The 12,596-nt window shown below is 42.6% G+C and overlaps 1 protein-coding gene across 2 annotated transcripts in view; it reads left to right on the forward strand.

Annotated features, from left to right (window-relative positions):
- Positions 1 to 12,596, forward strand: part of RAB14 (RAB14, member RAS oncogene family) — a 30,353-nt gene extending 17,757 nt beyond the window's left edge. For both annotated transcript variants that reach the window (XM_075905474.2, XM_089772902.1), the window contains exons 3-8: positions 726 to 779; positions 3,352 to 3,529; positions 5,344 to 5,410; positions 6,725 to 6,812; positions 7,165 to 7,195; positions 10,403 to 12,596. In XM_075905474.2, the coding sequence (XP_075761589.1) occupies positions 726 to 779; positions 3,352 to 3,529; positions 5,344 to 5,410; positions 6,725 to 6,812; positions 7,165 to 7,195; positions 10,403 to 10,580 (596 nt within the window). In that variant the 3' untranslated portion in view covers positions 10,581 to 12,596. The remainder of the gene's footprint in view (positions 1 to 725; positions 780 to 3,351; positions 3,530 to 5,343; positions 5,411 to 6,724; positions 6,813 to 7,164; positions 7,196 to 10,402) is intronic.

Raw genomic sequence — 12,596 nt, forward strand, 5'->3', positions numbered from 1 at the left:
GAGAACTTGAAAGAATTGGGCCATCTTTAGTCTAAAAGAGGGAAGATGAGGAGAGACTGAAGTCTTCAAATAATGGTCCTCTAACAACTTTTTTGTCCTACCCTCAGTAGGCTAGGGGAACAACAAATAATCCTCTCATTTGCAGCAAGTGAGACTTAAATTTTTCCTAATACCTAGTCTCACAGTTAGGTTGGATAAGTGCTGGAACAGTCATGACAGGGATCCCAAATCCTGCCATTAAAGGTATTTAAAAACAGGTTAGACAAATGCCTATCAGGGACAGCCTGGGTTTACTTAATCCTGCCACAGTGCCGGAGAATGGACTAGATGATCTCCTGAGGCTTCTTCTGCTCCATTGTCTTGTCAGTGTGAAGTTTTATTTCCAAATGGCAACAGAAATTTTAACTTCAGTATCGCTCCCGTTCAATGCTTAATGGGTCGGCTTTCTGTATCCTCTTACAAACCCCAATAGTGATATCACCTGAGGCTGTAATCTTGAATTCCTTTCCTTTTCTTTATTACTTGGATGCCTCTGCTGCCCTATGTCTGAACAAAGCCATAGCAAAAATTACTGTTCCTGAGTATACTGTGAAAATCACCTTGTGCATACAGGCATAGCTAAGCATGGTCCAGCAGGACACTTGTGTGGTCAGTATAATACCTTGTCAGATGTCTTTCAATTAAAGCCATTTTTCCCAGTGCAGTAATTGTGTTTTCTCTAACAGGGGACATGGGAGTAGGAAAGTCCTGCTTGCTTCACCAATTCACAGAAAAAAAATGTGAGTATCTTCTTCCAGAGACCTGTTTTCACGATGGTATGCTTCCACTCTTTCCTGCTTCCCTAGTTTTGAAAGCTACTTTCCAGCATGCGTGATGTTCCCGCTGGTGCATCACCCATTGCAAATACATAGACTAATCATAGTCAGAATGATGAAGGTAGAAGTACTTAAGTTATTTAGCATGGTCTTCTACCTGTCAGTCTCTGATCTGTCCATATGTCTGGAGAGTGACTTCTCCTCTCTAGTTAAAAAACCTTTTCCTGTGGATCACAGTGACCTCATACGTCACTCTGTGTCCCTCAGCCACACAGCCTCCTTCCTCGTGCTTGGGGGTGCTGCTGGGGGGGAGGGGGGGAGCCCCGAGGCTCCACGCTGGATGCAGCGAAGCACACGCTACTGTGGGGAGGTGAACTGTCAGGATGCTCCAGCTGTCTGGGGGGGGGGGGGGAGGGTTGCTACAAAGTTTGTGTCTGAAATTAAGTTGGGCCATACAAGAGCTCCCCTGCCAGCCCAGCCACACCCACCCACCTAGACTCTTGGCTTTTGTCCTCATGTGCTGCTTGGAGTGCTGCTCCTTCCCCTGCTTCTCTTCGCTGGACCTGGTGGGGGGGGGTGCTTGGAGAGACAGGATAACTAGCAGCCCCCCCACGTGGGGTAGAGATCACGGGGCTAAAAGGGAAAGTTCTCTCCCAAGTGAGGAGTCTCCATGGCTCGAGGTGCCCCTACATTCAACGCCCCTAGAGGGGACCAGCCCCGTCTCCCAGAGCCACCTGCTGCAGGCCAGGGATGGAGACCCTCCCCCACAGCAGCTGTTGCCTCTCCCTTCCCTTTTGCCTGCCAAGGTGCAGCTGCCACCTGGCTCTAGCAGTCTACATGTGCTTTCCGGGAAACTGTCTCCTTCCTCTATTGAGGAGAGATTCGGGGGAGGCGGGGGGGAGGTTGGCGAGTGTAGCAAGCCGGGGGCACAGCCCCCTGGTGTCAACTAAAGGCTATCATTCCCAAAGTATACCTGTATAATGAGCATGATGCTGGGAAAGGTCTTGCTCCATGAAGGCTTCTGAAGTTACCAAACTTCAATCACAAGCCACACTTTAAAAATATTCCTACACTTTTATGCATTGGTGTTTGAGAGTAGAGCTTTTGTTGGAATGCAAAAGCTCACTTTGCAAGGACATTCAAACTGGGATATAACTACTAAAATTCAAAGCTAGCTTTTTATTGGTTTAAATAACTGGAGTTTACAGCTTGACTGTCACGAGTAACAGCTGTTCCATCTGCATCATGAACTGTTCTAGAACTGCAGTGTCCTTTTTCTCTTCCATGTGAAGATGGTGGTACAGAAGCATTGACTCAAGTGCTGCTTCCCAGTTCGGAAGCTTTGTTAGGTTTTATTCTTCAGAAGTGTTGGAAGTTTGTTGTGGCTCTTAGTATTTTTATCCTTTCCATGCAGATTACTTGTAGTGGATAATGTTTGTTTTCATGCTCTCTGGCTTGCAGTGTAGTTGCACCGTTTTAAAGTGTGCTTGTGTGGTGAGAACTAGGGATCGGAAAGTGACTTTCCAGTGTGACCAGGTTAATCAAAGATAGTACCAAGAAATTTCTAGCTTATGGCCGGAATTTTGAAGAGGCAAATATTTATAGCATTCTTAGGTAACCCCTCAAAAATTCTATTACTTGAAGCAATGGAACTTAAATTTGAGCACAAAGAGAGCATAAACTGATCCCTAAAGGGAATTAGGAGGATGACTTACCTGTTGACAGGTTATCCTAGAACTGTTTACTGAAATGTTTCTTAAAACCTTCCTCAAGCATCAGTTACAGGAAAGTCCCTGAACTACAGTAATAAACTGGATGGATCTCTGGTGTGATCCAGCATCCCCGCTGCTGGTCACATGTAGTGTGTTAAACTAGTGTTTTTTATGCTGTGGTCACGGGGCCACCAGGGTAAGCCACTGACTGGCCTGCACCACTTTCTTTATTTAACATGTCTGTAGCTATGGAACTTCACCGCTCCCCTTGGCTGGAAAAGGTGAACCGTAGCCCAGGTTAGCTGCAGGGCTCTATAGCTATGGACATGTTAAGTAAACAAAGAGGCGCAGGCCTGCCAGTGGCTTACCTTAGCATCCTCATGACCCAAGTTTGAAAAACGCTGTTAAACCATCTGTTGGCAATTTATAAAAATCTTCATTCAAGTCATGGATAGTCTTTAAGCCATCAAGTTAAATTTGTTTCCACGAGGCTGGGTTGTGCAGCAACCTAAACTAAATCATTTATTCAACTTGTATTGCCAAACACATCAATGATGCATGCATTTGCAACTTCCAGTAAGAGATTTATGAATTGACCATTCTTAAATGCTTGTCAGTGCATTTAGTTATTTCCTGACAACGATAGATTATCATTCAAGGCTGCTGAAATTAAAAACAATTTACAGTTAGAGAACAAGTCGATTTAATTGAGATTGTTTTGGTTTTTTTAATATATAAAAAGATGGTATACTAAAACCTTCCTCTGTGAGGGTGAGATGATGTCTAGTAGAAAGATGTGAACCTTTGATTTATCTTTGTGACAGTTATGGCTGACTGTCCCCACACAATTGGGGTCGAATTTGGTACAAGAATAATTGAAGTTAGTGGCCAAAAAATTAAACTGCAGATCTGGGACACAGCAGGACAAGAACGATTTAGGGCTGTAACACGAAGCTACTACAGAGGAGCAGCAGGAGCTCTCATGGTCTATGATATTACTAGGTAAGATACTGACTGATATTTTGTCAACTTGTAGTTTCAGCTAAAGCACATAGTATGACTCCAAAGTGTTTGCAAGCCTGTTTGAGACTCTGCTTTACAATGTCACTATGTTGTATATGACCTTTTTTGTCCCCCCTTAAGGGTTAGGGATGTCCTTGTATAGACGACTACACAATTAACTGATAATCCTGGCTTTATCAGTTAATCCTGTCATCTACGTGCATTTCCCCCTCCTTGCTGCTTCTGTATCAGAGGCAGCAACGGGTGGGGATGGGAGCTGGTGCCCATGAGGAACTGTCTCTTCCCATGAGCACCAGAGTCACCTGTCTCCCCCCTCTTCACCCCTCCCTGCCGCTCCCCGTGCTGCTGCCTCTGATAGGCAGCAGCACAGAGGGTGAGGGGGTAGGCTGGAACCAAATACATGCGGGAATCTGACTTTCAAGTCAACTCCATGGACCTGCCTTCCCCCCAGGAGCCAGTGCTAATTAGAAGCAGCAACGCAGGGGGTGGGATGTCAGGGGAGGCTGCCATGAAGCAGCCGCTGTCTGTGACTGGCCTGGGCTTTGCAGCAGCGCAGGGGTCCGAGCTCCCCACGGAGTGGCCTCTCTCTGTGTGGGGATCTCGGACCCCCACGGACAGGGGCTGCTGCCACTCTGCGCTGGTGTCTCTGTATCAGAGGCAGCAGTGTGGGGTGGCAGGCAGCTGGTCTGCGCAGGAAGCTCAAATTTTTTTTTTTTTAAAGATGTTCAAACAGACTCCCCTCACGGACTGGCTCCTGCCTGCTGCCTGCACTGCTGCCTCTGTTACAGAGGCAGCGCAGGGTAGCAGGGGACTCCTGGGAATGGGGTTGGAGCATACTGGCTGCTGGCCCTGCCCCCAGGGACTATGAAATAGTCATGTATGTAACACCCCTTGTAAGTGTAGTGTAACATGTTGGTAATAGGATTTAATTGTAACTTATTTTAAAATTAATACTAAATTTCTCATTTAAAAAACCAAAACTATATTTGGTATTTTTAAAAATTGTTTTGTTTATCCATCCTGATGGCAGTACCTTTCCCAGACCTGAAGAAGGGCTCTGTGTAGCTTGAAAGCTTGTGTCTCTCGCCAACAGAAGTTCGTCTAAGAAGAGATTTTTCTCACCCCTCTTGTCAGTCTAAATACCCTTCTTTTGAGCTATGAATCTGCTGAAGAATTTAGTCATATCATAGTAAATATTTTATCAGGTGTTTTAAAGGAATAGTTAATACAGAATGGTCAATGGGACTTGATGGTTTAGGGGGTGGAAAAAGCAACCTGAAGGCATCGCCTGCCTAAGTAAGGAACAAACTTCATGGGCATTGCACCATATAAATCCTCATATATTTGGGGCACAGTTAAAGGCCCATCCTTGCCCTTAAGTGTGGGGTTAGTGTTCAGTTTCTTTCTGCCACCTTATACTTTCTCTCCATCGTGTGCTGTATGTATCCTAATTTGCTAGAAATAAGACTTAATCTTATGCAGTGTTACCTAAGCAGTATTTTACAGTGCAGGGTCCTTTAAGAGTATTAGATAGGAAATCCTTTAATGAGTTTTATACAAAACTGTGTCTTAACACTGTGCCCTCATGGTAGGCAGTAATACTGTTTCTGTTAAGTACTTGTCCTTTTCTCTAGAGTTTATGCTGCTTCATGGGTTGGCTGAGTTGCTTAAGTTCTGTTCTGATATCACTCCATCGCTAGTGGTTAAAATAGATTTGTCCCAAAGTTTTGAAAAGTGTACTGTAGGTAGTACTACATACTAAAGTGAAATTCTCTTCACTTGGCTCTCCACAGAAGAAGCACGTATAACCATTTAAGCAGCTGGTTGACAGATGCAAGGAATCTCACCAATCCAAATACCGTAAGTTAGATTGCTCTTTGTTTTTTATAAAACTTCTTATCCCAAAGCAAGAAATCCAAGATGGAGACTGAAATGTATTTCCTTGATACATAGTGATATTCTTTACACTTACAGTGCGCTAGCCTTGATATATATATATATATATATATATATATATATATATATATATATATATATAGCATGCATGAGTTTTATTTCATTTTTTATTGCTAACTTTCAATGTTAATATTAACAAACACTTGAATTTCATCTTCCCCTTCTCACAACTTGCTAGTTTTAAATTGAAAGTTTAACTTGTCCTTTGTTTATTTTTTTCTTTTCAGAATTTGAACATAAATTTAAATCTTATCCAAAGAAACTACTTAATGTCTTTCTCCAAGGGTCCTCTCTGTCCCTCTTGGGAGGCCAAAAGGAGTTTCCTTTTTCTCTCCCTCTTAAAATGCTTTAAGATTTCATATTTGACTGACTGCACCAAATCAATCAGTTTATACTTTCAATCCTTTTTGGTATGTCTGGGTGGTTTTATTGGTTAGCCCTGGTGAACTCAACCTAGATTTTGGAAGTCAAGCCATGTTCTTTCACTTACTGCATTTCTGATTGTAGAACAATTCCTTCCCACCCTTGTGTTGCCTCTGATGTCTTTGGTGTGTGTTTTTTGAGGGGGGGATGTTAAAAATGTGGGTTCAAGTCCAATCGCACAGAGCTAGGACTGCTTTGAAGTAGTTGTATCTTAGAATAAAACTGCACGTTTCACAGGCTCTCAGGCCATGGGAACCCTATAGCGAGGAGAGGTTCAGTGTGGCATCTGGGGTTCTTTTTGCTCTAATCTTCGTGGTGAAGATGAAGCTTGCTAGAGTAAGGAATAGTGTGTGGATGACCTATCCCTTAACTTTTGGAAAGTATCTTTAAACTTTTCTATCAAATGAATGAGTCTGTAGTTGTTTGGGGAGGGAATGTTCATAATTTGGGGAAAGGGATAGCAATGCTGTGTGAGCTTGTAGAAGTCCTGCTGCAGATCCTCTAATCTTGGAGAGTTTATATCAATTTCCTTTTCCCTGCCTGGGAAGAAGGGGGAGAAGAGAGAAAGGAGAAGTTCACTTGCTACTGCTTAGTGGGTTATCTTAAATACCCTCTGAGTGCCATTTCTCTCCCATTTACCATGGGTTGGATGTGTATATGCAAGAGCTGTCATGGTTCTAATTTCATGTCTAGTTACTATTAAAAAAGTTTCTTCAACTTGATTTTGGAGTGGGGGTTGATTTTTGGAGCAATGGAACTGTTTTCCAGGCTAACACTTTTCCTGTTCTTAACCAGGTGATAATCCTCATAGGAAATAAAGCAGATCTGGAAGCACAGAGAGATGTTACATATGAAGAAGCCAAACAGTTTGCAGAAGAAAATGGTGTGTTTGCTTTTTTGTGTGTGTGCTGTTTATTTCAGTGGGGTTAAAGGTTTTTAAGTGAATCTTCCATGTTGGTAACTGGAAACTGTTCAAAGCACACTTTTAAAATAATTTAGCTGTATATAAAACTTTTGTGTCTAATAATCTGCTAACTTGGCTTATTTTAGTACTATAAATACAGTTTGCATATTGATGCCCTGCTTGGAAAAGAAAAACTTTACTTACTTTTGAAAGTATTCTTTAGCATGACAGCCAGTAGGCCCTAATGTGGTTATCTTACAATTCAAACTTCGGTGAATATGGTTCTGAAGTATTTCATATATCCTAACAGTTTCAATTTGTTTCTAAATAGGATTGCTGTTCCTTGAAGCAAGTGCAAAAACGTAAGTGATAGGCCTACTATTGAAACTAGAATATTTGAAGTCCAAAGCAATCACTTTGTTTAAGCAAAATGTCGCTAGGAAGTGTGGCCTTTAAGTTTAGTATTCATTTACGTAGAAGGGCTTAATCTGTGGTTTTGTGGGTGAAAGTGAACTTGATTTCTCAGACTGGATTGCAGTAAAAGTATTTTCAGGAGATGGAGGAAGAGAGCATGTCTAGCATTTTTTTGCCTTATCTCTCTCAACCTTTTACTTGCAACAGCCATCTTGTTACTCTGTTTTTGGGATAACATCTGAGCAAATGGCTGCAGAATTGTAACAGACTGATATGACTTTAAAAAAACCCTCCAATTGGAAACTGAAACTTACTAATTTCACTTAAGAACTCGGGCAACACTTCCTCCATCAGAGTTGCCCTGAGAAAACAGAGCACTTGATGGGTGCTCTAAGCTGCAAAACTGGTTAAATTATGCTGGTCTTGTAGATTGTTCAGCTTCCTCTTTTTAATGACCCTGCTGGTTTGGTGGTGGCTTGAGTTCAGCTTTGAAGTGTGAAACTTCTCTTGTGTGAAGCATTCAGAGCGCTTGGTTATAGCACCTGTGCAAGGCTGTGCAGCTGCATGAAGGTGTTGCTGGATAGGGGTATTGCACTATCAGAAGATGATGTAGCATGCTTTCTTTTGACCATCCAAAAAGAAGAGCGAGGTTCATTTCTTTGAGGACAGAACAAAGAAATGATCTTAAATTGCAGTGCCAGAAATTAAGGATAGACATTGGGAAAAACTACTACTTGAGCTCTGAAACCAATTATTTAGGGGGGTTGTGGAATCTCTGTTGGCGGCTTTTAAGAACATGTTAGTCAAGTATCTGTCAGTGATGGTCTAGATTAGTGGGTCTCAAACTGTATGTCACAACCCCATTTTAATGGGGCTGTCAGGGAATCCGGGAGAGGCCCCCTTCTCCCCTGCCTGCCTAGCACTGTTCTGTCTATCTGTGGTCATGTGCCTCCCCCCCTCCCCCATCCCCTGCTGTCCCGGTTGACGGGCCTAGCCCACAGCAGCTTGTCCCCAGCTCTGGGCTGTGCACACATGCCAGGAGCCCAGCACTGAGTGGCAAAGGAACCCTGGCGCTGAGCTGAGCATGGCACGTTCTGCCATGGCAGCTTCCCCAGATGATGCCACGGCGGGTTATTTTTGGACATGGTGTTTTCTCTTCTCCTTCTTTCCGTGTGCCCCGTTCTGGCTGGTTCCACCCCCAGCCTTCAGTGCTCAGCTGTCTTTCCTGCAAAATCAGCTCTGGAAACGGAGCTGGCTGGACCGCTGCTGCCAGCCAAGAGAGATCAAACCCACTGCAGTGCACAGGTCACCCAGCCCCCAGGAAGCCCAGGACACTAGCAAAAATACCACTCGCCATAGTGAGTCAGCACAAGAACCCAGGAGTTCTGTCCCCTAGGGCACCTGTCTTCCCACAGCCAGGAATAGAAGCAAGGAGAGCTGGTTCTCAGCCCCCCTGCTGCTGCCACCGCCAGACCACACTGCTTGTCCTGCTTCCCACTCCCGCCTCTAACCACTAAATCACATTCCCCACCAGGCTCCTGCTCAGAACCCAGGAGGCTTCACCACCCACTCTGTCCATTAGACGACACTCCTTTCCAATGTTCCCTCTGATCTTTTCCATCCATGTGGGGATTTTTCCCCTCCCATGTGCAGAATAAATTTCTAGGTGCACAGAGGCATGTGTGAATGTGCACCACGAGCAGAAATGCAGAACTGACCTGGGTGCTCTGTTATTCAGCTGGGAAGCATTGGAATCTCTCCTGAGTGGCCACACAAGCGCCTATGCCCCAGCACTTGGGGGTGGCAGGTTCCCCCTCCCAGTGTAACTTGTTATCAGAAGGGGGTTGTGGTGCTGTGAAGTTTTGAGAACCCCAGTCTAGATAATACTTAGTCTTGGCTCAGTGCAGGGAACTAGACTAGTTTGCAATTCTACGTTTCTGTGATTTTTATAGGAATCCTGAGATCCAGTTGACCTATATTTGTTCTCACAGCGCAGTAAGCAGATATGGCTTGGCAAGTGTACCAAGGCTCTTAGAAACTAGGCCTACACATAGCACCTTGCAGCACTAACAAGTATTTCACTTTTTAATTCAAAGACTTCACTAGTAGCACGTCACTTACAGATGCTGTGAAACTTCTCTAGCAGTTGCCAATGGAGCTGGTTGGAAAATAAAATGAAACAGAACTTTCATTGCAGTTTGCTCATTTGCCAGAATTGAAATGTTCTGTGGCTCCTGTCTGTTTTGATAGAATTGTGCTGGAAATTCTGTGTGCCAGGGAAGCTGGGTAGAACAGCTTTAGGTTTGCAGCGTGGCAACCTGGCTTACCAGGGCTCCCCACTTCAGTGCAGGAAAACTGGTGCCAGGCCCGCTGGCAGAACTGGGCAGAGAACAATAATTCTGTTTTTGTTAAGAATTTTGAAACTTTTTTCTTTCCAATTAGAATGAAACCAAATTCAGAAATCTCATAATCCTCCAAACCAGAACTACAGTTCTTTGCCCGTCTGCAGCTGCTGGTATTGCAGTGAGACCAGCTGTGATATCCTCTTACAAAGAGAAGTGCTATGCAACAAGAAACTGTAAAGGTGCTATGGTAGATGATGCAAACCCAAAAAGCAAGTAAATCCTAACTTAAAGACTTACAAGAAACTAATAGAACAGTTGATACAAGCTACCATCACAGATCTTCATTATTGTGCCTTTTATTATAACTGTCCTTTATATGTTCAAAATGTGCTTTATGTGAAAGTGCTTGGGGAGGGAGGTGGAGTAAGCGCATCTCTGCTGTGTAGCCTTTTTTAAAACTGTATTTTGAAGTCCAAGATTTGTAATGGCTAGTCTACATCAAGGATGAACTGACATTGGATTTTTTGCCCCCCAAAGCTGGAGACAGCCTGTGAAAAGTGTCCCTATTGCTTAGTAATTTTTAAAAGACTTCATTAGGCAGTTTACTTTTTCAAAGTCTTGAGGGAGTAGGTACAGCTGTGTGTCTTGTTAACAGTTTACAGATCATGTAATCAAAGCAAACTTACTACTATTAGAAAATTTCAGCTAGTGACTGAAAGAGGCAGATGGCAGGCCAAGCATGTTTAACCTCTTCAATCTAGAATGCAACATAGCACACAACTCGGATTAATTTCATTGCTTCCTTTTAAGAGGAGAGAATGTTGAAGATGCGTTCCTGGAGGCTGCCAAGAAAATCTACCAGAATATCCAAGATGGAAGCCTGGATCTGAATGCTGCAGAGTCAGGTGTACAACACAAACCTTCAGCTCCGCAGGGGGGGCGACTAACCAGTGAACCCCAGCCCCAGAGAGAAGGCTGTGGCTGCTAGTGACCTCTGTTCCATGGCTCCATTTTTGACCTTTCACCTCTGTTGGAAGCAGTACTTTTGACTGCTTTATTGTCTTCTGTACATCTTATTGGGTTTAATTAAACTCTGAGACAACAGTTTAACACAGTACTAAACTGCTAAACAACTTTAGATGTAATCAGGTTATCAAAGGCAAGTAGAGTAATAAACCTCTCCTGCATGGTAAATCTAGAAATTTTTTTTCCCCCAGTTGTCCTTGTGATAGTGTCATCAATACATGATTTAAACTGAGCACTGATGCTGGACTCATGATTTTACACTTTTGCAGGGCTTTTTCTTGTACGGTTTAATTTTACGGTTCTTCAGCCTTCCTTCCACATCTGTAACTGTTCTAAATCTGTCCATAGTAACTGATGTTAATTTGCTGTGAAATGACTTTTGATGGTAGACAAGGGGCTCTATAACAATGTGCTTTTGTTGGCGGAATTCCCTGTGGCAGGAGTGTATTTAGGGGATAGCTTGTTGCAGGAGCACACAACTTACTTCCGTCTTAGTCTAGCGCAGGGAAAATAGTCCACTCTTTCTTCTTGTGCTCGGTAGCTTTACATCATCTTTTGCCATTTTATTCTTTACATTTGTTAACAGAACGTAAATATGTATAAAATTTGAAGGAACTGAGCTAACAGTTAAATACATTCTGTGTATATGATTTTAATGAAGAAAATAAATTACTGGCATTAGAACAGTATATAAGAAAATATCAGTTTGTACAGTATGATCTATATGTGACCACATTGCCCCATTTAGTACAAAAATAGATGTAACTGCAGTTCACTAACATAAGCTTAACTCCTTGGTGTCAATGGTGGGCATTGTGCTGGGGGAACGCCACCCCAATGCAACAATATTAACACTAGTGGAATATCTGTCTTTGTTCCATCTTTGCACTGTGGTATATCGATGCCGTTTTATTAACCCTGTTCTTGTGCAATCGACAGTGTGCTAACCTGCTTTTCTCTTTTTTGTAAGCATTTTGCTTTATTGGGCTTAATTTCCTGCCTTGCACTGTATAGAATGGCTGGTTCTATTACACATTTTATGCTTTTATACCTTTTCTGGAGTGGTCAGATTCTGAACTGGACAGTCAGAACTCTCTAGGGATTTTTAACTACTCTTTTGCATTTTTATTTACACTACAGTGGAACTTTTCTTTAAAAAATAGGGTCCCTCTTACTAAAAGGACTTAAAATATTGCCTTCATGAAATTACATGTTGAAAATCAGAGTTCAGATCGTACCCAGGCATATGCAGACTTTGTTAAAGTACATGTGATATTGTCTGTTTGGTTAGACCAGCGTGTTTAAATATCTAGAGACAGTACCATGCTTCACACAAAATCAAATTAATTTCTGAAACTTCAAATGTGATGCAAAATTGGCATGGGGGGAAGGGATAAGTGGCTGAGAGGGGTAGGTACAACTAACGCATGTTCTAATATTCATTCAATATTTAGTGAAACTGCAGTGTTTAAAATACAAAATAGTCCTAAAATCCCTTTCTACAGACACTAAGAGAAACTATCCAATGTTCAGACCTGTAAGCAAACAGTGATATCAGAGTATTGTACAGTCAATGTTAATAAAAGCCAAAACTGGAATGTGCAGACAATAGGATTTGGAGAACTTGTGCACTGTCCCTTGTTTTTGTCTGGTTAGTCTTTTTTTAAACCTAAGATTATTAAAGTAGATTGGTATAATGTTAAATTTACGGCTGATGAAATTTGCTAAAACCAAGTTGCACTGTATAGGGGTTGCCCAGGGACCATGACCTGCTGACGAAACAAATTTGGGTGACGTAAACAGCATTCTAATGAGTACCGCTTGTTGAGGTGTGATGCCCTTATTCCCAAAGTAAGTTACAGTAGGTCTCATTGTTTCTGTGACAGAAAGGATTTGTTTGGACTGCTGTACTCTTCATTTGGTGTAACAATGCTATTAATCTAAATATTTGTAAATAAAGTACCTGTATCTAGACAAA

The sequence above is a fragment of the Pelodiscus sinensis genome, chromosome 23 (assembly GCF_052426305.1).
Source record: "Pelodiscus sinensis isolate ZL-2025 chromosome 23, ASM5242630v1, whole genome shotgun sequence".
In the NCBI taxonomy this organism is placed as follows: domain Eukaryota; kingdom Metazoa; phylum Chordata; order Testudines; family Trionychidae; genus Pelodiscus; species Pelodiscus sinensis.